Raw genomic sequence first — 25,329 nt, forward strand, 5'->3', positions numbered from 1 at the left:
AACTTGTTACCCACAGAAATCAAAGAGGAATCAGTCATGTTTTCAAGAGTGATCTGGTGCTTGTCGTTTTATATTTTTATTGTATCATTGTAGATTGTTTGTCTCTTGTGCTGTTTTGTTTATTTTCTTGTTGAGTTTTATGTTTTTCTAAGGCCCATCTCAGAATGGGCATTGCAAACTAGCTCAGGCAATGCTGTGGTGAGTGGCATTAATTCATGCTATACACTTATCCCTTTACAAATAAACATTAAATGAAAGTCTTTCTATCACCTCACTGTATGTATGTTGACCCATATATAAGAATAGAAAAGAACTGGGGTCAGTTTGACTTCATCAAACTCATTTTCACATTCCCTTGTTCGTCAAAGCCACTTGTTCAAGAACAAACTTTCCCAGGAGTGTCGGTTGATCATTGCCATCATTGACCTGCCGAACCTTTCCGAGAAGAGGCTGAGTTTTTCCTGTTTCAGCTGCAGAGATATGAGTATTATCACCTGTAAGCTCATACAACCACAATCCTCTAATCCGGTTGAAGCAGTTCCAGGAAAGCGTCACCAATTTTCAGCCTTTTTTGTATGTTTTAATAGAGTCAGTCAGCATGTCTGTAACATCTGTGCCACTGTTCTCTGCATTGCTGCAGCAGCAAAGTTTAAAATTTACCATCAAATAACAATAATGGACACAGACGTGGAAAAATGAAAGAGAGCTTGAGTTACAGTTCAGTCTCTCAGTCTGAGGGTATCACTACACTGTAGTCTGTCAGCCAATATATACAGAATATGCACCTTGGACAGATATCTTTACATTTTATGACAAGTTGTCAGTGTCGCAGCAGATAGGTATTCTTATATGTTCAGAGTTCACAGTTAAAAGACGCTGAAGTGGTTTTATTGTTCTCTTTAAATCATTGTTCATTCAGATAACCTCCTTTCAGCTTGTAATCAGATTAGAAAAGTGGATCAACTATTAAGATACTTCAATCAATACAGGTCAATATTTGCATTCTTGTCACGTTTTAAGTGTCTTGAGTCAACAGTAATGTTGACACAGTCGGATGGTCGGAGGAGATATCAGTTCATTTCTGGGTCAGGTCTTTTTTTTTTCTTTCTTTCTGATGTTTAAGCATTTGAGTCACTGTACTAATAAAAACCCACCAAAAACAAGACAAGAACTTTTAATTAATGTGACACAAATCTTTAAAAAAAACAAAAAAAAAACAACTCCCCCATCTTCTGACTTGCTAATGAAATATTACTAGCAAACTATTTTTAAATAAATGTCACCGCAAGACCAAGCTAGAAAAATACAAATATTTTATTTAGTTTCAGTCTATAAATAAAAACATTTTAAACATCTGTACAAAAGGGGAGCATGTAGAAAACATCACACTTTAAAATAATTTAACATGATGGAGTACAAGTCATGTAAAAAACAAACCCATCTAAACCAGGTCCACCTGTGCTGACCGGCATGTGCATTTCACTTAAAGTGAATGATTTCCTGAGTGGCCAATCTGATCAGCTGGTTGAAGTCAAACTGGATGTACTTTCTCCAGTAGCGTCTATCTTTTCCATAGGTTTGAGCAGGATAACAAGGGCTGCCTGAAACAGAGATTGGAAGTCCTTACGTGAAGCATAAAGATACTCAACTGATAAATGCACTTTGGGCAGAGTTACCCCTGATTTGCCTCTCCCAACAAGTGGGGCAGAAATATTAGATAGTCTTTTAGAAAAAATGTAACTGCAATTCTTTTTTTCACACAGTCACAGTTTTCTGAGCATGCATACAGTAGCCAATGAGATGAAAATCAGCAAAGAGAAGAGAGGACTTTTGAAATGATGACAATGAAGTCTAGAAGCTTACGGTTTTGCTGGACAGCTGTGACTGGGTAAAGGATAAGATAACTTTAAGATATTATCTTATAAATAAAGAGAATTCAATGAGCATGTATGAGAGACAAAGCCACAGGTGGTGCATTGCTCTCCTCAGCAAGATGATCAATATTAATAATGGTTACTTTATAAAGTTGTTTGCTTGCAAACTGAGAATAGATAGATAAACAAGATTTTTGATTTCCTTCTACCAGCCCTATTAAGTGTGACAATGCCAATCTCTTATTTTTCTCAGTGATCTCATATCGCCCTCTAGAGGTTGAAAGTCTATGTTGAAGTCTAACAGGGCAAACAGACATTAATCATAGTAGTGTACTTACGTTTTTTTGTTTTGGTTTTTCTCTCTTTTCCCTCTTTATTTTAAAGTGACATGTTTGTATTATCTGTATTTTTGTATTGTGTCAAAATGTCAAAATGAATAAAAACTTAAATGACCAAAAAAGAGTTAAACCTGCAGACTTGTACCTGTAAATACCTTCATGTTTAACGCAGAGCAGATAGTGATTTTGTAGAAAAAGTACCTTTTATATTGAGTTCTTCCTAAACATATTTAATAGATTATTTGTTCTTAGGATTCAATTATATCTTTAGTATTTATTTTCAAATATTTTTCACGTCAGACAACAAACACCTGTCTCCATCCACCAGGGACGACCATGGAAATAAGTCCAGGACTTTAGCGTTCTTCCCCTGACGACGTCTGATATGTTGTATTTTATAATATCTTAGAGTTGCCAATAAACCTAAAACGGTGGAGACTAGCACTTGAACATCATGTGGGAAGATAATTGAATGCTTTTGTTTGTGTATGTGTGCTCTCACCTATGCCGTGGAGGATTCTCGCAACAGCTCTTCCAGAGAACTTCTCATCACTTCGGTTGGAAAGAAAACTTCTAATGTCCGCTCTGATCTGATTCTCCCAGTCTAACAACTACAAACGAAAAACAAAAACACACATTAACTTCACGTTCACTTCACACATTCAGTTAAAACTCTGATAATCATCCTGTGTGTTTTACCTTAAATTTGTCAAGCTCCTCGGTGTCCACTGGTTTGAGCGCGTGATCTCGGTCTCGTCTCTTGTCAAAGTACTCAGAGAGAAGGTTTTTCAGCTGCAGACTGCGACTCTCATCCAGATCATCTACACAGGACAATACACTTCGGAACGCAACACTGCAACACAACACAAACACACACAAAGTTAAAAACATACAGTATAAAATGAACACAAAGTAAAGTATACAAGTATACAGACGGGCAGAGGATACAGTAGCACACACACACGGTTGCACATACAAAGAGCAGAGACATAAACAGGAATATAAAAAGGATTAGTCAACACACATGCTTACGACTGAGTCAAATCTCTAAAGCTTATTCTTACGGGTCAACTCTTAATTTATTGAGATTTTCTGCAGAGTCTCTACTGGTGATAATGCCGACAATGTGGGCATTTTTAATAATGGGAGAATCAGATATTTCATAACAACCTTTAAAATGTACAGAAAAAAACTCACTGCTCAATTGGAGTCCTACAATATTCATATTTGTTAAGGCAATGTCAATCACACAGTATAAAATAAAGTGCAACCTTCTGAAACCAATAGAAACAATAACTTCCCATTAAAAAACATCTGAAAACACTCTTCCGACCTATCTTTCAGCAGTGTGAACAAAAACATTTGTCAGCTGCACTGGAAATGTGTGACACATTTCAATAGAGGGTGAAAATGTGAGTGCACCTTTTGAAGGCCTTGAAGCAGGCGGTCAGCTGGTAGAGTTGTGTTCTCTCTTGGTCCTGCACTCGATTATGGAGGAACTGACACACTTTGTCCATCTCCTCATCACTTAGGTCGCCATAGGAACGAAAGTAGAAAGACGGGGAGGAGAATTCGACAAGGACACCACTACGTCCGCCAGCTGAAACACAAATATTTATGAGCAATAGTTTCAGTGTCATTAATCAACTTTTAGTCAGTTTATATAATAATACTAAAAATTTAACCAGTGACACACACACACATACCTCTATCAGTGCTCCACTGCAGCTGTCTGAGTCCTCTTTTCACAAGAGGAAGCTGCCATCCCATAGTGTCCGCTACCTCGACAACATCAAACTCCACCTGATCACACGTCTCCACTCGTTCGCCTGCCATCCGCCTTCTGGCCAGCACCACAGCAATCGGAGGGCAGCTGTGGGGGAAAAATAAAAGTTAAATATAAAAAATTGAACACTAGTCCTTCAACAGTTCTATATCTTTATATAGACAAACACATGGTGACGTTTGGTACATTTCTGTGGCTTTTTAAGTCTAGTGTACCCGAGTGAGGACAGACAGTCATTTCATACATTTTTGTCAGTTTCTTGAGCTGTCTTGGTCCATCGTAGCAGCTGACTTTACACACAGAAAGGGTGGAGTGGAGAAGTTCAACAAAGCGCTGAGGATGCAGCTCCAGATAGCAGAGCAGCGTTTCTACACCTGAAACACACACACACACACACACAAAATGAGAGAAATGGATTCAAAAGTGATATTGTTTTGCTCTCCAAGTAGAAAGTTTACAGATTTTCTTGTACATTCTGTATGTTTTAACTGTTTCTTCTGTTTCAGTGTGTATTTGTTTCCAAATTTTCCTCCAATAAACACGGAGAACATCTATACACTACTACTACTGGACTAACTCTGACTAGAACAGTTCTGCTCCAGCCTGTTCTTTTGCGTTTTCACTTGATTTATTGCATTCAAACACACAAAACTCCTCTATTCTAAATGTACTGTTAAAAAAAATAAATAAGTGTATTGCCGCCTCACAGGACTTGACTGGACCAATTTTCTTCAGTCAGGTCAGGCTGAAAATCTGTCTTCCTGGATCATGTAAAAAAAATATATTTTTATTCTTTTTAAAATACATACCAGTAAGAAAAAGAAAAATACCTCAATAACATTAATGATTTCTATTTATATTCTCCACAGGTGTCTTGTATGTGTACCTACTCTCCCACTCACATATCTATCTGCCCAGCAACATATAGCATCTACTTTTGTTTTCATTCATGTCCATATCCTTGTGTATGTTTCCACATACCCTCCTCTGTAATGTCCAGAGCTTCTACTGTCTCCTGGATGGGAATCGCTCTTTCATGGGTGTGACACACTCGCTCTCTGGGCCAATCGCTTCTCTCCACTTCCTGCTCCCTCGGCCAATCACCAGCTGCCATCACCTCCACATCCTGTTGTTTCACTGAACCATCCGTCTCCTCTTCTTTAACTCCCTTCTCTCCTTCCTCCTCCTCCTGCTGCTTCTCCTCTTCCTTTTGTTCAGCTTTATGTTCTTGGAGAAGTGGCTCCTCTGAATCAGGATGTGACACCACCTTTTAACAAAAACACAGTCACGTCACACACTCACTTCCTATACAGATAATATTGTAAGTTGTCCTCAACAAAAATGATCAACAACACATAGTTCATAGACTTCAATTTCTTGGATTCTGAATTTTTCTCTTATCCACTTCAGTGTCCCATTTTTATTGGGTAAAAGAGTAAAGAATAAGTTCAAATTCAAGACCATTTTCCCTTTTAAATACCTGTGCAGCAGAAGGTTTTGGTATGTCTGCATGGTGACTGTAGTCTGTGGACTGCACCATGTCCTGCTGAGTGGAGGGGTTCAGGCTGCTTTCCTGATCACACACATCCATCATCTCCAACAGCTCCGAGTCCTCAATGTCCTCCAAACACAGACAGATACATACATTTAATATCTTGTGTTTTTAGTCTATAGAGTACCATGGTGTCTCTTGAAGCAGCATTTAAACCACACTGACAGGGAGAGTTACCTTAACAAGTTCCTGTTGTTTCTGGTGTATCTGTTTACATTTGCACGGAGGGAAAACTTTCTGGACCAGTCTCTTTACTGTGTAGTAGTCTACTGTGTCTGCGTAGATGTGACGTCGGAGTTCATGGAGGTCCCCGCCCTACACATAAGAACACAGCCATCAAATTCATTTGTAACATACTGTACAGGTGATAGCACCAAGAAACAGACCACCAGAGAACCACATAGTAAGAAAATGTAGCAGTCAAGAGTACTGGTGTGGGAGGAAAAAAAAAAGAAAGAGTACCTTTACCAGTAATACCAGTACCTTTATTACATAACAATATTATATATTACTAGATTTCTAGCATGTTGTACTGTTGTGAGTGTGACATATTTAGGCATGAAGAAGACAAAAAAAGATTCAAGGCACTATAAAGGACGTAGATAAACACATTTATCAGCTACAGCCAACGTAATTGTATTATGCAATAACATGTTTGACATAAAGTTTAAATGCTAAATCATTGTACATGACTGGAATAAACAGCAAAATAACATGACAAATCCAACTGCAAATCCAGTGATTTTGGCCGTAAGCCCTGAAATGTTTAGGGTCAGGTTAGTTCCTTCCTAAATTGACAGTTCAAGTCTTACCTCAGGGTCAAGGAAAAGGTGACAGTGAGCCGGTTCTCCGTCTCTCCCTGCTCTCCCAATTTCCTGAACGTAACTCTCAAAGCTCTGAAAAAACATTTAGAAGTAAGAAAATTCTGTTAAAGATATGACTTGGGCTGTAATAAACACACATTGAAAGACAGATACCAAACAATCTCTCAAAAAAAGATATATTGACATATTAAAATACTGACGAGTAGATATTAAAAGTGTTTTTGATTTCCTTCGTATTTTTTTGTAAAAGTTATCACACTTTTGTTTGTTAGTTGCACTCCGACACTCAGAGCTGCAATAAGAGTCCAAAATATTTCATTGCTCTTATAAATCCAGTATGAAGAGAGACTGGAATTAGACCACTACGCACCTTGGGCATGTTGTAGTGAATGATACCACGGACGTCAGATTTATCGAGGCCCATTCCAAACGCCACAGTGGCCACCACGATTCTGAGCTCCCCGCACATGAAGTTGTTCTGAACCCGACGGCGTTCTGATCCTGAAAGGCCGGCATGGTACGACTCAGCCTGCCACTTCAGCGGTTTACGAATCTTCTTCCTTGCTGAATGTAGAAAGACAGGGTGGTGGGAAAACAAGAGATGAAAACACTGAGAAAATGCCCGTTAAGTGATGTAAACAGTTTTCCGTACAACATTGTAGCTTGAAATATGGTATGTCTGTGTTTCTCTCTTTCCATTTTAGTGAAAAATAAACTAATTTTCGATCAATCAGAAACACAAAATATCCCACCCTTACCCAGTTCTTTCTTTCTCTGTCCTGCAGGGTTGCTTTGTATCTGGCTGCTGTTACTAATTTGGCGGTTTTCTTTCAACAGCACTCCCTGCAGGCAGGTCCTGAGCAACGCCGCCACACGAGCAGTCTCCTCCCTTCTGGTGCAGTAGACGATGATGGAGTCCAGACAACCAAAACGATCACCTTTCAGCAAGGCTACTAAGGCCTTGAAAAATACAGACAGGAGAGACAGAGAAAAAACAAGAGTGAATTCATTTTAATAAGTCACTTCCTTCCAAACCTGCACTCAGTCTAATTTCATCGTTTACCAGGGACACAAAGAAACACACTAATCATCATACCTGATCCTTCTCTCTGTCCATGGACACAGACAGTTGCAGGTTTGGAGGCACTGCTGCAGATCTGACTGCGATGCCGTCCTGATCATTGATGCCCAGATGTTGAGCGATGTCCAGAGCCGTGGACAGCGTGGCCGTAGCAGTGAGTCCCAGTAAGCACTGCACTCCCAAACGCTCCCTCAGTACCTACAAAGACAAATACATCAGGTTGTTTGCATATACACAACAACATTGTTTTGTGGCTGATTGGCTGCTGATCAGCCGACAGTGATTTCAGCTATCATCAGTAGGCAATAATTATGAAAACTTCAACTATGACTTCAGATTTACTCACCTTACAGAGCCTTAGGTAGCAGGGTCGGAAGTTGTGTGACCATTCTGAGACACAATGAGCTTCATCTATACAGGCAAAGGCCACAGGAGGGAGCTCCTGAGCAGAGGGCAGACACCCCGAACCTGAACCACCGCCACCAACCAGAGCCTCTGGAGAGAGGAGTAACAAACACACCTGACCTGACTTCACCTGTAGAAACAGAGAGAGGAAAGCACACATTCTGGGTTGAAAAAAAAAAACAACAACAAATCTAGAGTTTACAGAAAAAAATAATACCGCCTAGTTGTAGCAGGACTGGATTGAAGCACTTAACTATTTCTGGAAACAATTTGTGATTCTTAAATTACATCCATACACAAATGAGGGGGAGGAGAATTATGATGTGACCTGTAGGGATTAATTTTGATACTAGATTTAAAACTTCGTTATTTTTTATTCCCTGATACATGCAGGAAGATGCTGGGGATCTACACACAGAACTGAAGCATTTCATCCAACCCTGATGGCTTCCTACTACTCTTTACTGTGTGCGTTACCTTTTCTATCGCAGCTTCTCTCTGTTTCATCGTCATGTTGGAGTGGATACAGGCTGCTTTCAGCTTGGCTGGAAGGCCAGACAGCTACACACACACAAACAAGACATTCACAACAGAATTTGTTACTGTAACTGTTCTCAAAAAGTATATTTCTTGTTGCTTGATTTGTGTGTGAGAGAGGGTGCGGACCTGGTCATCCATTAGTGAAACTAGAGGTGAAATTACTAAAGTGATGCAGTTTGATCGCTGTGCGTAAAGGTAAGCTGGGAGCTGATAGCACAATGATTTGCCCATCCCTGTTGACAACACCACAAGGGTAGAGAGACCTAAAGAGAGAGAGAGAGAGAAGTCATTGTCATTTGTCTTTGATTTGTTCCTAACCATCAAGAAGGTGGGTCTTATCCAACATAAGTTGGTCACGGGGCAGACACCAGACAGAGAGAGAGAGGTAGACCTAATCACTAATAATTTTACCAGTACTACTTGTGCCATATACATACATATACAGATATAAATACATATAGTACAAGACTGTGCTGCGCGTGTTTACCTGACAGAATCCTCATGATGGCGTCCTCCTGTCCTGGTCTGAACGACTGATAGCCGAGGTCTTTCAGAGCTGCAAACACTTCGGCTGGTGTTGCTGAACAGACACACACACGTCACGGTCATATGGTTGTGATATAGAAATACACATTTTTTTTTAAAAGTCAAATGCATGACTACTTTTATTCACCGAGTATCATTCAGGTTTTCAATGTAATATCACAAGGTGTTTTTACCCTGAACTTTTCCATCATCTTTGAGATGATAAAGTGGTTCCATGGGTGGTGGAGGAGCGGGGCGTTCATAGTCAGGACGAATCACATTCAGCAACACCTCGTCTTTATTGTCCCCCTCCTTCTCCTGGACCCCCTGCTCCTCTTTGATACCGGGAGTTGATGCTGCAACACACAGACACAACAGAACTCACACACGTTAAACACACACACACAAGCATCTGTCATACTGCAACTAAAGCTTCATGATTTTGCAGCTGTTTTTTCTCATGTTTTGTTGCAACATGCTCATTAAATAGGCAGTAAGTTCAACAGGCTTACATAGCGGCTGGGGTTGCAGCGTTCCTGTTGCCCTGGCAACTTCCTCCAGGGTGGGTAGTTCAAACGGTTCCTCCTCAACAGGTTGGTCCTCAGAAACAGGAGGAGGAGGGGCTGTGAAATAGAGGTCAGAGGTTTTTGGTGTTCATTAATAGCAATAATTCAGAGGTGACATTTAGAGTTTTGTGAGAAGTTTCTCCACATAGCTAAAGATGAAGAATATGAATAGAATATGACTAAGTGAGAAGTAGAAAAACAAAGAAATACGTGGAAGCAAACCCTTGCTCTTGTCTCATCATTTCAATAATAGTCACAACAATTCAAGACATTTGACACTAACCTGTGCTGGCTTGTTTCTACAGAGCAGTTTGTGATGCTGAACGATCATTACTACTCTGGACCTGAAGGGTTCGGTTTTGAACGTGATATTTTCTAAAATGTACCCCGGGAGCTTATATTTGTTGTTAACAAGCAAGGAAATTATAAGTCCTTATGTGTGTGTGTGTGTGTGCACGTCACCCTGTGTTACCTCGTCCTTTGCATTCAATGGCCCAGTGTCCAGTCCCTCCACACTTGAAGCAGGTATCCCCCTGGCGATTGAGGCCCCCTCTGAAGCCCCCTCTAAAGCCCCCTCTGAAGCCACCCCTGCCTCGGCCAAAAAATCCACCACCTCCACCAAAACGCTCCCCTTTCAGCTGGAACTTCTGCATGTACAACTGAAACACATACACAGGAGTCAATTTGTGTTACTCTGGATAAATTTGGCTTTATGTGTTTAAGAATCATGCAAAATTGCATGCATGGTTCAGATTCCTGGGACAAAGACATAGTAAGGGCACTCTTGTCTTATTTCCAGTATATCAATAGCAATAAACAAAGTTGGTTTATCAGATTTGGAGGAGAATTCCCCAACAAGAACTGCATTTTATATTTAGAATTTGTTTAATTTGAAATAACAAATATACCTGTAATGTTTTATTATAATACAACCTCCCTAAACACCAGCAGCAATGAATGTTGGACTAATCCTGCATTCAGTCATAAACATACACACGGACACACACTCATACTTACCTGTTTGCGTAGAGCAATCCCTCTTAGTGCATATCCTTTGACATGAGATTTCTTCTTCAGGTTTATCTTCACAAAGTTACCCTCTGCTCCTTTCATGCTTCTGTAAAGTTCAAATTAAGATTTTTTTGTGCACAGGCTACAAAGAAGAGACACTTCAATACCACTTTGCAGTCTGAGAACATGTATGTTCTTACCTGGCTCTGACAGGCTGCGTATAAGACATTCTCTTAGCTCCAAATTCTTCTTCTATTTCTCCTAACAAGTTCTCTTGGGGGACCTTGACAGGAATAATGTTGTACTTAATGCATCCGCACAAAAACTATAACATACAGTATGATCCAGGATGGATATGAATGAATTGCCTTACCTTTTTTGGTACCTTGGTTTCTTTCTCTTCTTCTGGCTCACCCTCTTCCTCTCCCTTTTTCTTGGTTCTCCTTTTCTTCCTTCCTCCTCCTCCTCCTCCTCCTTCAGCTGGGCTGGGGTTTACGTCAGAGCTCCCCTCTTTCTTTTTGCCTTTTCTCTGCCTCTTCTTTACTCCTCCTTCCTCTGTCATCTCTCCCTCCATGTTCTCTCCCTCTCTCTGCCTCTTCCTCCCTCTCTTCTTTGTAACTTTGGATTTGGGATTACTCGCACTGTCGGCTTCTGGTGTTTGAGGTGGTGTCAGTCCTCTTGCCATCTCAATGTCTCCCTCCCTTATCTCTCTGACTTCCACCCCTCCTTTTCCATGTTTCGGTGCACTTTTACTGATTTTTCTGTCACTAGTAATGCTCTCTAAGCTTTCATCTCTGTCCATGCCTAATCTCCCACTTCTTTCTCCCTCTTCTACCATTGCTCCTTTCCCTCCTCTGTCACCTCCTTGCTTTTCTTCTTCAATTTCTTTTCCCTCTGCTCTCTCTCCCTCTTTTTTTGTCAGCTCTATCTCCTGGTTTCCTGCTCCAGGCCTCTCTTCAGCCCCCATCTCTCCAAACACCTGACACCTCTCTAGCCACCTCCTGTCCACAGAGCTCAGCCTGCTGGCAGGAGAGGGCCTTCCTCTCACTCCTCCTCTGAAACTTCCAACAATCTGTGGGCTTCCTCTCAAGCCAGACAAACTGCCAACACCTGCAGCCCCAATGCCTCCCTGTGAAGTTCCTACAGTTTTGGCATTTCCTTTTATGTCTTCTGAAGCTCTTATACTGTCATTTAACTTCCCTGAGACTCCTGCATCTTCTCTTGAGGTTCCTACACTACCCGGAGGAGACAATGATGTAAACAGGGCAGAGGATTTGAATGGAGAAGCAAGACTCGAAGCATTTTGACTTTGTGAACTAATAACTTCACCATTACTACTCTTAGTACTATTATTATTGCCACTACTACTACTAGTAGCATTTACAGGTTCTTCGCAAGACTCTCTGACAGGTTCAAATGGTTGAAACAGTTCCTCAGGCTCCACTGGATGGAGCTCCTTTGAAGCCAGAGATCCTAGACAAGGTTTCACTCTTCTGTAAACAGAGACACAATTAAAAGGAGGGCTTAAAAACAAAAGATTTATTTGTAGAATGGCCATTTGTATTCAAATACATGTTTTTAAGGGGTACCTGGCTTGAAGCAAAATTATTGGAGGGTTGTGAAAGAGTATGAAATAAAAAGAAATATGGAGTATATGGTTGGGCTGCACAAGTCATTACAAAAGAAAAAGAAACTGCTATATTAACTACTTGTATTTCCCATTTGCCACCGGGTTCAATTATCTGATGTTGTATCTCATATTATAACCAGAATAATAATATGTATGTATCAGTGACAATTGCACTAATAATATGGACCTAACATCATTACCTTGGTGAGAAGGGGCTGGATTCAGGATCAGTGGATGTGGTTCTGGCAGTAGCAGCAGCAGCGACGGGGCTGTTTGTCTGTCCACTTTGTCCATCTCTCAAGGAGTTTAGAGGCAACCGACCAGGAAAGCTTGACTTCTTCAATGAGACGGGTCTCTCCTTGAATAACAGGATATGATAATAATAGTACAAAAATTAAGGAAATCTGTTCTACTGTCTATTCTTCTATCCTATAACAGTTAGAGAGCCCAGATTGTTTTCAAGGGTATAATTCTTCTCTCTCTCACCCCAGTGAGTGTGCTGATTTTTTCCAAGTGTGCCTCACCTTACTGAGAGTACCCAGGTTGTTTTTAAGTTTTAGGCCATAGTACTGAGCTGAGGCCTTAAGACTGTCTCTGTCCTGGGTTGTCAGTTTGGGAGAAGACACCGGCAATGTACTGCGATTCAGATGGGCACCCCAACAATCAGCGTCCTAAATAGACAGAGTAGACAAATACATGGGCTTGTTTTGTAACTTGTTTATGCTTATACACTGTCACATTTACACTGTAAACACATTTATACACACAAAAATATGTATGCGCACACACACTTTCTTCAGTACCTTCTGTGCTGCGTGATTCTCAGCTGTAGATCTGGACTGTTCAGTGTATCTACTGGTTGCATCAGTGCTGCTGCTGTTCTCTTTAGCCAGTTTCAGACTGCGATACTCTTTATACAGATCTGGAAAGAAGACATACGATATTGCATTCCTGTGTCCCTGAACAGATTTTTAATGCAAGAGATGGACCAGAAATAAAGATCAAGGAGACAAATCTGTTTATCTGTGGTGAAATGTATAGTCTGTACTCACTCCTGGTCTCCTCTGGGGCTTGGTCAATATCCTCCTGAAAATGAAAATAATAAACTTTTATGAAAAAAGGGAAACAACCTGTTAGCAACACTAACTGTAGCAGTAAGTTGTACGTCCTGTGGATAAACAGAACTATAATGAGACCACGAGAATAATACAAAATACCTCGTTGTAGTAACGTTAACTCAAAACAATGCGTTGCCCTGTCTTTGCTGCCTGCTAACTCTCAGCTATCATTTAACATTTAAATCACCTTGTTGGGTTTCCTCTGGTGCTGTTTGACAAATCCCTGCTCCCAGCTCTTCAGCAGAAGTTTCACGTCGTTGTAGCGATCCATAATGACTGTAAGGTCAATACTCCCACTACCTGACAGAATGTATAATTTAGCTATCTTTATAATAACGCGTACATATTTTGGGGTTACGTGTTAGGTGAAAGCTAATGTTACAGCAACGCAATGGCTTGCTAACGTTATAAACGCAACGTTTTTAGTAACCGTTAGTAACTTTAGCTTCTTATTTCGCCATTAAAAGTTGCTATAACGTTCGCAGACGAGCACTTTATATTTTTAGTCCATAGCAATCACACTGTTAGCTGCTGCCTGTAGTAAGGAGCAAGAGGGTTGTTTACGATTTTCCCGCGCCGGAAATTGACAGCTTGTGTTGCAAGGTTGCAATAATTTTTTTCCTAGGATGGCGAAGTCTTGACCCGCCCTACTCTACCTCTGATTGGTTTATCCTGGTCAATCTCACGCCTCATTCCTAAACCTAGCCAACCCAACCAATGAAGGCAGTGAAAAGTAGCCAATCAGAGGCATCGCAGGGCAGGTCATGACTTCGCCATCCTATGAGAAATGATTTGGCTGCCAGGTTCGCTCCTCGATCCCTCTTTCCGTCAATTTAATTACGCATAGATTTGTCTTTTCTTACCGGCTTCATTTAATGGTTGAAATTAATTAAATAGTGATGACAACATAACGATGATAGAGATAAAAACTGGTCAGCGTAACAATTGTGGAGCTGCCGAATATCTAACCTGTCCATTAACTGTGCCAAAGAGAAATCTGGCATCCAGATTCAGTGGGATGAGCTTGGGCAGCATGTCCTCCTCATTTAAGTTTGAACTATGATGAAGTAGTGTGTAAAATACATAAATCGACAGTGGTGGAATGTAACTAAATACATGTACTGTACTGTAATTTTGAGGTACTTGTACTTTTATTATAAAATACAAAAAAATTAAGTTAATGATTAAACCATTACTTCCCAAACGTTTTGGCTTGTAACGCTTGTGTGTAGGTAGCTGTGGCTCCTTGTCTTGTTACAGATGTTTGAGCTGTTAGCAGTTCCACCAAATAAATAATTGTTCAGGCCCAAAGAGGTAAAACTGTCCAATAGTTTGGGGGGTTGGCCAGCATTGGACTGTTCTTTCCAAAAATCATATGTTGCACATTGTGAGTGTGCTTCTGCACAGGAACCATATGGAAACCCCTACTAACTGATATGGAGCATTTAAGACTAGAGCCCAAACAATACTGTATTTTTGAGGTATTATGGATATTTGAGAGTTAAAAAAGTAACTATATATCATGAGAACTAAACTTATAAGAACCCTCTAGTGGACAAACTACATAATGGAAACCATAAACCATATCTTTGGCATTTCTGTGCTATTTCTTGTTACTTATTGGCCAAAATATATGCCAAAATTAATATGTGATTAACTAATATTAGCCCAAAGTGGCTGGCTTAATATTATTGGCCTTTAAATACAATAACATTATGGGTAATTATAAGATGGTTATTGATGCAGTTCCTTATGGTAAAATCAAAAACATTTACGGCATTAATGAAACAGGACAACAAAAAGAACAAAGAAAAGCTCTTTTATTATCAGGAGGCAGTGTGTATAAAACTGTTCACTGTGGGAGGTATATCATACTAAGGCTATGGCTCTAATAGAGAGACAGAGATGGATATTATTTCACATTTCTCTTAAGACATCAATTTATTCCAGTTGAGACACCTCGTGGAAGTATGCACCCAGCATCTTGACTCCCTGAATGTAGTTGGACCTGAAAAGGCAAAAAAGAAACAGTGATGACTTTTGTGGTAAAAGTAAAAGTCAAACAGATAGACAGTAGTTAAAAATGGCCTTAATGATGTTCTTTTCCCTCATCATCGCCTCTAAATTAACAAAAAAAGTGATTATTTGCTGCTATGGACTCCTCAGCTCCCTTTCCTCTTTAATCACAGTGGCTCAGGTAGAAAAGGAAGTGAAACTCTGCACTGTGACACACACCTGTTGAGTTTTTCATTCTGGGAGTGAGCACCATCATCAGAGGATCCTACGGGAAGCAGCATGACGTTGCGTCCCGTGGCCTCCTGGAAAGTCAGGGTGACGGGGATACTGCCACCCTCACGGGTCAGGTCAGGCTCCACACCGAAGACTACAGCCCAGCAGGGAGGAGAAGAGAAACAGAAGAGACACTCAATAAGGAAAAAATATATATTCGCAAGAGAAGAATGTATGGTGAAAAAAAAAAAAACTTTTAAACATGCAGATAGTTTCAGGGTTTTGTTTTTTTTTTACATTTGAGATGGGGTTTTGCGACTGTTAAACAATTAGAAAGTTGGAACTATATTCTACAGTTGTAACTTCTGACAATGTCAGAGGTCTGTGGATTATTTTGATGAGTTGAGCACCACAAACAAAATTCCATTAATGTCCATGTATATGTTTTTTGTGTGTTTTGATTGAACTGATGGTTGAACTGAGCAGCTTTAATCATATAGATTTCTATCAGTCTTCTATCACTCAGTCTCTGTACCTGTCTTCATGGCCTTTCGACCAGCCATGTAGTGAGGGTGGTTGAAGTCAGACACCCAGGCTTTGGCCCCGTGGCCCATGCATACATTCAATTTGTTGGGGCTCCCCAGCTCAGCAAACTTCTTCTGCAGATAGTCAGTAACCTTTAAATTAAAAAAAGAGAAAAATGTTAGTGAAATCAAAGCACCAAGAAGATTTTTGACTATTTTGTTTGTGAGGACAAGACATTTGAGGTTATGAAACATGCTGGAGCAGACTAATGCTGAATCAGTCTCGTATTTTAAAGGATTCCTGATAATACACATTTATAATCTTGCATTTTAATGTGATTTTAATGTGCTCTCAATTTTGTGTGTATTCATGGTATGTCACTTGTTTTGTTCGTGTGTTTTTTTCACTTTCACATGAAACACCTGGTAAACTTCTTTTTGACAAAGGATATTAAAGCAATGCTCTGTTAATGTATTACTATATATATTTTTATTGTAGTGGTAGGGGCCACATTACAATATCTTCAACATTTCAATAACTCCACTTGTCCTGGAAAATGGAAGAGGACCCACATTGTTCACTGAGTTATTGTCTTTGAGTATCTTAGTAGCTTTTTGGCCAGTTTGTTATCATAAGCACTGCACAAATACAGGCTGCTCTGTAAAATCTGCTTTACAAGCAACATTTTAGTTGTAGATGCAATATTCTTTTTAAGAAAGCATGACTGGGTGAATCATCATTGTGTCACACTTCCACTAAGGGACTCAAGTGGTTGCCACAATCATAAAGTTTTAAATTCCACTGGTGGATGTTCCACACCACAACCTTTACAACGGTGCAGTCACATGAATACTACCAGATGACAAAGATCATTATAATGTATTTCAGGTCTACCTGCTTCTCCACAACTTTGGGGTCCATGTCAGGGACGAGGCGGATGGAGAATTTGCCGATGACCTTGCGAGGGATGACGGTCTTGGCCCCTGTTTCAGCAAAAGCCCCCTCAATACCATGAAGGGAAAGAGATGGGTACCTCCAGCGGTGCATTAGGATTTGCTCCTACAAGAAAAAGAAATAAAAACAATTTTCCTAACAATGCAGCAACCAAGAGTAGTGCAGCACAGTTCTACTTTTTGAGTCGTGTTAATAACAGACTTAAATTCCTTGCCTTGGTGTCGTGCAGTAGCTGTCCAACTCCAACATCTTTGCAGTACTCATCCAAGTCAAAATCAATTTTCTCATACAGCTTTTTCTCCTCTTCTGTCAGAGGGGCCACGTCGTCGTGCATCCCAGGAACCAAGATCTTCCCCCTCTTGTCTATCAAGGAGCCTGTTGAAGAAAAGACAAACTAAATGTAAAACTCTCCTAAAATCGTCTGTTCAAATAAACAATTTTTTATTGCCAGTGTCTGCCTTCAAGACTGAACTCAAATGAGCTTTATGAGACTTAAGTTCAAACAGCAGCTTCACTTGCCCATAAGTGCAATGAGGTCGGTCATGGCTTCGTGAACAGAACCGCCAAACACCCCTGAGTGTAGGTCCTTGCAACCGCACTCCACCTGTAAATTTAGAGATCATTTAGACAAGGTTGTTTTCCCCACAGTTTAAATGATTCTGCTTAAAGTTTAAAACAGTGCTGCAATCAGACTTCACCTCGATGAAGAAGTAGCAGATCCCTCTCAGACCATAGGTGATGCAGGGTTTGGTCTTGCCCAGCCAATAGTTGTCAGAGATGCAGACATAGTCCACGTCTTTTAAGAAGGTATCTTTTCGGGCAAAGACCAGTTCGTCCAGGCCCTCAGATCCAGATTCCTCCATCCCCTCGAAGCAGAATTTAATGTTGATGGGAAGCTCCTGCAACACAAATATAAACAGAGAAAAAAAAACGTCTATGTTAATAAGTATTATCACCAGGTCTCACTCTTGCACATTGGTGAGACAAGCAACAGGGAAATCAATTTCATGAGAGCAAAGCTGAAGGTACGCAGGTGGAAAATAACAGTATTGTATGTCGATATTTACTATACTATGTATTACAATCATTTTTTTGTTCTGTACCAAGCTACAGTAAACAGCTTCACTAAATGTCCATCACTGTTTCAGGAAAAACTGAAAAGGTGGTTCAAAACAAGAAGCAGACGACACGACTTGGATAATCATTAAGTGAGAGCTGGGATATGACAAGCCACAAGATTACCTATTTTATCCAGAGACCTTTGACCACCGACCCTGCTGACAGCTCTAAAGTAATCAACAAGCAATTACCAAATCAGCTCTGTACTTTAACACAGAGATAGTCCATTTTTAAAAATAATGCACAATCATTGTGGAAAATGACTCGTTGAAATCTACTGTCCTATATCTAAGTATTTTATATCTTTAATTTATGTTTACTCTATCATTTTACCCTGTATTGTATGCTATCAGTAAACTGTGCACATCTCCTGGAATCAAAATTCACAACTTTTAAAAGGACATTTCCACTGAAAAACACTCAATATTGTCATTTATGTCTTGTATATCAGAGTGAATTTGTAAATAATAAAGTATAATAATAGAGCAGTCCAGTCTAAAGACAGATTGATATTTTATATTATGTAGGTAATGATCAATACTGTACTAGTATTGGTGAACTATCAATACTTCACCAGTGTGGCTTTACTTGTTTGTTTTGTGTGGCAGTTAAAAATCACACTGAAAATCCATAAAATATCCAACATCCAGCTAAATACTCTGATTTTATGCAAGGATGGATAGAACTATAGCAACAGCGCTAATAGTCTTTGCCTTTCAAGACAGAGTGAGTTGCATCTCAGATGCAGGAACCAAAATGTTCTGTGGCTTATGGACTACTGTGATCACTGTCACAGCATAATAAACCACAGCTATATAGTTTGCATTCATCCAAAATAACCAGCATCTCTAGCAATCTGTTATGTAATCTCAGAAGTCTAAAAACATAAAATTAAATTGTTGAACAACGCAAGAGATTGATGTAACCTCAAGTTATCATTCTATTCACTTTCAATAAATTCCAAATCAATGTTAACATTTCCCATAAATTAACACGTTACCACTCTGCCTTTCAAACGGCATTCCAGTCCTGATGTTTCCCATCACATTTCAACCACACCCAACTTGCCAAGTGATAAATAAACAGCTTCAGCTTATTTTTGTACAGAACATAACCAACCTCACGCCAAAGTATATTTGTTCTCATTATCTTCAGACTTGTTCTGTCATGCCTCTATGATTAATATCGGCTGGCTGCACATCACACAAAGTCTTGTTACAGAGGTCTGGTCCCACTTCACTCACAGTTCCCACTTTATGTTTTGGATAATCTACGGATACAATTTGTCTCAGCAAATAGACTAAAGAAAGCTTGATTTGTGTGAGTGTGGGTGGGAACTGCTGTCGGACTCAAAGCACCCCTGTAAACAGGACACTGCAGATGTGGTTTTGTCAACTTCAGCTCTTTTTCTGACCCTGATTACAGTGTGCATCGAAGGGTATAAACAGATACTACATTCTGGATGAAACTGTGGTGGGAACTTTACCTGCTTTATCTTCTGGTGGGCCTCAATGCAGTTAAACCAGGCCAATACTGGACCTTTGTCATCAGTGGAACCTCTGCCATAGAGCTTACCTGCAAAGAGAAAAAAGTGGTTTAGCTTCAAGCCCAAGTGTGTAGAATTTTAATGTGATTGTAGCATCTTATGTATTTGTTTGTTGAAAAATGAGACAAACCAAAAAATTCAACAGGTCAGTTCAAGGTCAGATCAGTTTAGTTTATGTTTATTATAGCTGAATATCAAATATGTCTGTCCATTTTGATGTGAAATGAGCATTACAACTAGTCAAGACTTTGTGTTGCTCAAATACACATTTCCAATAAGAAATGAATAGCTAACAGTGAATCAGTTGTGTCTGGTAAAACATAACGAAAGTAAGAATTGAGATGGACAGACAGGAATGAGACAGGAGGAAGTGAATGTGGGTTTTTCTGTCAGCTGACAGCTCACCAAAAAATGCACGAGAACATCTGGGTAAAAAATCCAGCAAAGAAAAAAGGGAAACAATAAAAAACTGTCCCAATATCTGACAGCAAGGTGAAAAATTAACTTTTTTTGTCCACCGGACAAATGGCTAGTGAATGTTCACATTTTACCAGCCACTCAATAGACTACCATTGTTTTTTTGGCTGGTGAGTGAAGCAAATCTACCAGCCACTTGCATATTTTACCAGCATTTGGCTGGTGACTGGTGCTAATTTTGTGCCCTATCTGACAGTTTACCATCCATATGTTGTCAAAGGTGAGCTTGTCTCATTGATGTGATTTATTGGATATTTATATCAGATATAATTTATATTGTCCTAATCTGTAATACTTTATCTGTCAAGTACATCGGCAGACGAGGAAGCTGATCGGGTTAAATTGTGCTGATGCATTACACAGAGGTTACAGGGGTTATAGAAGTTCACACCCAGTTGCTGTTCAATAGTATAGTATTTGTATTATTGTGGAGTCTAACAATGCAATGGCACCAATTTAAAAGCACTGTGACAAGTACAGACAATTTGTAGATGTGTGAATTGGAACTACATTGATGAATAACAAAGAATAATTAAATGACACATATAAAATACATACAGTATGTCCAAAAAGACTGAACAACATTGTCATTGTAGTAATATATTTCCAGAATAAATGATTAATTTGAGCCATTTTTCCCTCTGAAAAGCTGAGTGCATTACTGATCGATGTTGAAAACAGCAGTTCCAGTTAAACTTCACCTGTGAGTTTGGCAGATAAGACATAATTAAGTACTCTACCCTAAAACATAAGGTGACCGGGTCGGACTTTGGAAATATATAGTGATATGATCACAGGTACAAAGCAGATAAAAGTTCAAAGAGCATTTAAACAAGAAGTTGATTAAATGATGATTAAAATAACTTATCTGCTCATGAAAGAAGCTGATTGACGTTGCCGTTATGTGGTAGTGAGATATGAATGACACCGACACATGTGTTAAAGAGGGTTTGATATTAAATTACCAGTTTCATTTTACAAAGGGCGAAAAGGTCATTGCTCAGTTAAACTGTATTTTCCATACTGTTCTTTTTGTTTCTGGTGGGGGAAACAGTCTCTGTAGGGAATATGAAGGCTTTTATGTCAGTAACATTTGATATTGTAAACTTTCTGAAAGTAACCCTGAATTTTATAACATTGCGTATCTTCTTACTGCCCAAACAGCATTCCAGTGTCTTTCAATAACTTCCAGTGAAGCGGTTTCGTTTTGACTGGAAAACTTTCCGGATCATATTGAAACAGCTTCAGGGTTGTTCTGTACAGGACTTGACCAAACAGAAACCGAATATATTCTGCTCTCACCATCTTTCTCCACCAGAGTGAAAGGCTCTGTATCCCATCCGTCATCGATACTGGCTGGCTGGACATCAAGGTGACCATAGATGCACACAGTCTTCTTGCCTGGGTCTGACCCCAAACGCCCCAGAACGATAGGTGGCAGGGGGATCTCCTCTCCAGTGGAAAGCTGCATGGTCAACAGGTATAATGACTATCAGCTGCTAAATTTGTAGGGTACTTGACTGCTTTCAAACAACAAAAATAGTCAAAGAGGCTCCACACTGCTAAATAGGGCAAATTTGAGTTTTAAAAGCAGCAGGTTATATAGGAAAACACACTCTCACACACTCTGACCTTCTGTTTGCCGATGTCCACCAACTCCACTGTTCCCCCCAGCCTCTCAATGTCCTTAGCCGCCATCTCCATCATCTTCTTGATCTCCCCGCGCTTCTCTGGCCAAGCGGACACACTCTGGACTCCCACCCACTCTGCAAGGCGCTGGCAAAGACAAACAATTCTGATCAAACCTCTGCATTGTCTAAACAGAAGTTTAATGTTCACACGTTGTTAGAGCTTCGTTCAAACTGTAAAATGGAGCCAGAGTGAGCGTTTCTAAGCACATTTAGACTTCTGTGAAGTTTAACTACAGCTACAGTTATCATGACACTGAAGCCAATGTGATTTCATGTGGTCCAGTGGTTTTACATTTATGACATTTGGCACAAAAACTCTAACTGACTCCGAGTGAATGAGTTACAATGCTGCTGAAGACTGCTACTTGATCAGGTAAAGGCAGACCTTTGGCTGCAATCTAATCACTGCAATGATTAGTTGACCTAACAGCAAGAGGTCCAATAGGGAACATATTGAACTATTAAGTCAAAATGTTCCTCAGAATGAGCTTACCTGCACATAAAGATCCTGATGTTCGTCCACATACTTGAAAAATGCTGGGAGATGAGCCATCTTTGCCAGTGAGAGGAGCTGAGGGTTAAACAGGCAGAATGGTGTGAGACTCTACCTCGAGGCCTGTGTTATCTTATGGGAGGATAAAAACCCCGCCCTGCCGCAAACCTGCTGACAATTGCTGTATTGTAGCTCCTCTGTCATGCACACAATTTGCCGTAGTGCCAGGAAGTTAGGGTTGTGACAGCTGACTGGCCGATTACTTTGTGAATTTTGTTTGCTTTTTATGAGTAGTATGGAGAGTAAATGTCAAGACACAAAAGGCACAAATTAGGAAGTTACATCATAAAAAAGTACCATTATGGGAGAGGACTCACTTCCCTCCCTCTCAGCTGTATTTGGAGACATTTATCACATCACTGAAAAATCTTGCCACACATTTTTTACTGATTTAAATTTCATTCATTCTATTCTAATTAAGTACCTCACAGTGATCCTCTTATTGAGTTGAGAACAAATCTTACTAAGATATGAGCAGCAAGTTAAACTATTATACGTGTTATTCACTGATTATGGGAAAATAAGCTCTGAAAATTGCTCTGAAGTGGAAATAAGGAAGTATCAGAAAATTTTCAATAACAGCAGAAGAATATTGTATATGTACATGAATATATACAGTACAATTGGGACATAAATATGCGAATACTACAAAAAATTGTGTAATTATTATAAATATACTTCTGTTTAGAGCTGCAATGTTTAGTCGATTAATCAATTATTTGCCAACTACTAAATTAATCGCCATCTACTCTCATAAAATATGAATCGTTTTGTGCCATTTTTAAGAAGAAAAAATCAAAATTCTCTTATTCCAACTTCTCATTAGTGAATATTTTCTGGTTTCTTTAGTCTTCTATGACAATAAACTGAATATATTTGGGTTGAATATGTTGGTCGGGACAAAACAAGACATTTGGGGATGTCATCTTGGGATTTGGGACACAGTGATGTCTGACACACATTTTTCATAATTTTCACCAACTAATCGATTCATCGAGAAAATAATCAACACATCGATAATGAAAATAGTTGCAGCCCTACTTCTGTTAACTGAACATTATTCATATACAGAATTATTGCAAGATTTTGTATATTAATATATATTTGTACATTGGAATTTGAACAATTACATACAATCAATAAAATAGGACATGAAATAGCAAAATGTGCATTTTACCTAAGGCGGAGTTATGATCTGCTTTTAGAGCTAGCGTTAAACATTGTAGCTATTCATAACTAATAATCTGAACTTCAGTGAATTGAAAATTAATTAGATATTGAAGTTTCGATTTTCCTGTACATAAATACAGAGCTTTTAGCAGAGCAGGCCCGTAGCTCAACAGATTTAAAGCAGCTAGGTAACAGTCTGAGTGACAGTAAGGTTGCTGACTGACTAGCTAAACAGTTAAATATCTCCATGAGTAGCAATAGCTGGGTGAGGTAACGTTTCATTGAATGACAGGTAAACTTTACTGTCAAATAGTGTACAAAGATAGCGGTGCCATCTTCTAAAACAGAGAGAATCAACAAACTACTCGCTCAGTTATAAACTCACTTCCTGTTAATTCCTGTGCAGCTGATTTCCACACGTGACTCTTCTCAACTGACAAACACGTTTTGTGTTTGCAGCTTTGCCGACTGACACACCTCGTAGATAAGCTTGAAGATTTGAAATCGTTTCGTTTTATTCTACGCAACAAAACAAGCGACAGGAGCGGAGAGACTTCAGCACACTGGTGGCTGCTTGATTGTATTCATGGCGCAAAGAATTGTGGGTCAGCGGAGATGCTTCGTAATGGTCCAGAGACCCTGTAAAGGGGAGATGTACCCACTCTGATGAATCTACATGTGTCCCCAAAATGAACAGGATGCATGCTACATAATGTGAATATCCCTTACTGTGATGTACGGTTATGATTGTTTTCCTGTGTCTCTCCGGGGACCCCTAAGGCGTCCTTGACGGGGTTCCAGGGGGTCCTCAGCAAAAAGGGGAATAATTTGTATAATAAGCAACACAATGAAAGAATGTATGACTATTTTGGTTACACTTTCTGTAATAAAACATCTAAAAGAAAAAATCTTATCAGATGGAGGTCCGTGGTCTAATTTGTGTCGGTTTAGGGGTCCTTGATGTGAAAAAGTGAGAACTATTGATGTAAACATTATAAGAACTAGACGTGTTCCAATAATTTTTCAGAAGATGTGTTGTTGCCTTCTATTTCTCCTTTGTTTGGACCTCATTAAAGGATGGGTTCACAGTTCTTCCAAGTCTGTCTTAAACTACAGTCATGTACCCAGCTGAACACTGACATGTTTTTCTTGCTGTGATCATTCCTCCTGTTCATACTGGCTATTAAGGGATCATTTTGTGATGCACTTTTAATGGAAGTGATGGGTGGACAAAATCCACAGTCCTTCTGTGCAAAAAAATATGAGGCTTCAGTTGTCCAAATTAGTCATATCAGTTCAATATCTTGAAAGTCTTTTTGTGCCAAAGTCCCTCTTGTTATGATCCTTCCACGGCAGCTGAACAGGAAAACACAAGAGAAAACTTTCCCAAAAAGACTGCAACTGTGGAAGATATCCACTTTGACAAACTCAGATGACTGAAGGCTCATTATCTTCAGATAAACCTTTAAGTATATTTTTGGTCAGAACTAGGGCTGTGGATTTTGTTACCCATCACTTACACTAAGTATTTGGAAAGGATCAGCATGAATGATTACAGCAAGCAAAACCTGTTTCAATGTTCGTTTGGGCACCTGACTTATTTTATGAAAGACTTGAGAGGTTGTGGATCTGTCCTTTTAAACAGGCACATGTAACAATGGGAAGACACATGAACAGTATTGATTTAAAACCCATATAATAATGCAGTGATTGAGCTTAAATCAGTTCAGCATGTATAGGAAGAGTGGCATTTTTAATTCATACATTTGAATGTCAGTCTTTACATCATGTAGACGTCTCAATTTCAAAATTGTC

General features: G+C 39.6%; 2 protein-coding genes across 2 annotated transcripts; both read right to left on the reverse strand.

Annotated features, from left to right (window-relative positions):
• Positions 1-1,296: 1,296 nt before the first annotated feature.
• On the reverse strand, positions 1,297-13,843 carry recql4 (RecQ helicase-like 4). The gene is made up of 28 exons (XM_067612842.1): positions 13,438-13,843; positions 13,185-13,218; positions 12,936-13,054; positions 12,657-12,803; positions 12,333-12,490; positions 10,876-11,995; positions 10,703-10,785; positions 10,509-10,608; positions 9,964-10,150; positions 9,438-9,548; positions 9,120-9,281; positions 8,888-8,980; positions 8,527-8,663; positions 8,338-8,421; positions 7,802-7,990; positions 7,471-7,653; positions 7,133-7,334; positions 6,745-6,938; positions 6,363-6,446; positions 5,728-5,865; positions 5,479-5,619; positions 4,980-5,265; positions 4,243-4,372; positions 3,919-4,085; positions 3,635-3,812; positions 2,912-3,065; positions 2,715-2,823; positions 1,297-1,601 (listed from the first exon to the last, which is right to left on the reverse strand). Exons 1-28 carry the CDS (start codon positions 13,519-13,521, stop codon positions 1,480-1,482), a joined length of 4,896 nt encoding a protein of 1,631 aa, XP_067468943.1. The 5' UTR covers positions 13,522-13,843; the 3' UTR covers positions 1,297-1,479.
• Positions 13,844-15,052: 1,209 nt separating this feature from the next.
• cndp2 (carnosine dipeptidase 2) lies at positions 15,053-24,116 on the reverse strand. Its single transcript, XM_067612844.1, has 12 exons — positions 23,900-24,116; positions 22,285-22,362; positions 21,733-21,876; positions 21,403-21,565; positions 19,564-19,652; positions 17,657-17,857; positions 17,478-17,562; positions 17,173-17,333; positions 16,899-17,063; positions 16,015-16,156; positions 15,486-15,633; positions 15,053-15,258 (listed from the first exon to the last, which is right to left on the reverse strand). Exons 2-12 carry the CDS (start codon positions 22,342-22,344, stop codon positions 15,192-15,194), a joined length of 1,425 nt encoding a protein of 474 aa, XP_067468945.1. The 5' UTR covers positions 22,345-22,362; positions 23,900-24,116; the 3' UTR covers positions 15,053-15,191.
• Between the last annotated feature and the right edge of the window lie 1,213 nt (positions 24,117-25,329).

Source organism: Thunnus thynnus, chromosome 15, assembly GCF_963924715.1.
Source record: "Thunnus thynnus chromosome 15, fThuThy2.1, whole genome shotgun sequence".
Lineage (NCBI taxonomy): Eukaryota > Metazoa > Chordata > Actinopteri > Scombriformes > Scombridae > Thunnus > Thunnus thynnus.

Coding starts and splice junctions, on each gene's coding strand:
- cndp2 (XM_067612844.1), bottom strand. CDS start 22,344: ATGGCTCATCTCCCAGCATTTTTCAAGTATGTGGACGAACATCAGGAT. Junction 17,563..17,656: donor TCTGCTACTTCTTCATCGAG/GTGAAGTCTGAT, acceptor CTAAATTTACAG/GTGGAGTGCGGTTGCAAGGA. Junction 16,157..16,898: donor CCAAAGTTGTGGAGAAGCAG/GTAGACCTGAAA, acceptor TTTAATTTAAAG/GTTACTGACTATCTGCAGAA.
- recql4 (XM_067612842.1), bottom strand. CDS start 13,521: ATGGATCGCTACAACGACGTGAAACTTCTGCTGAAGAGCTGGGAGCAG. Junction 11,996..12,332: donor TCCAGCCCCTTCTCACCAAG/GTAATGATGTTA, acceptor CTCTGTTTACAG/AAGAGTGAAACCTTGTCTAG. Junction 4,086..4,242: donor CTCAAGAAACTGACAAAAAT/GTATGAAATGAC, acceptor TTTCCCCCACAG/CTGCCCTCCGATTGCTGTGG.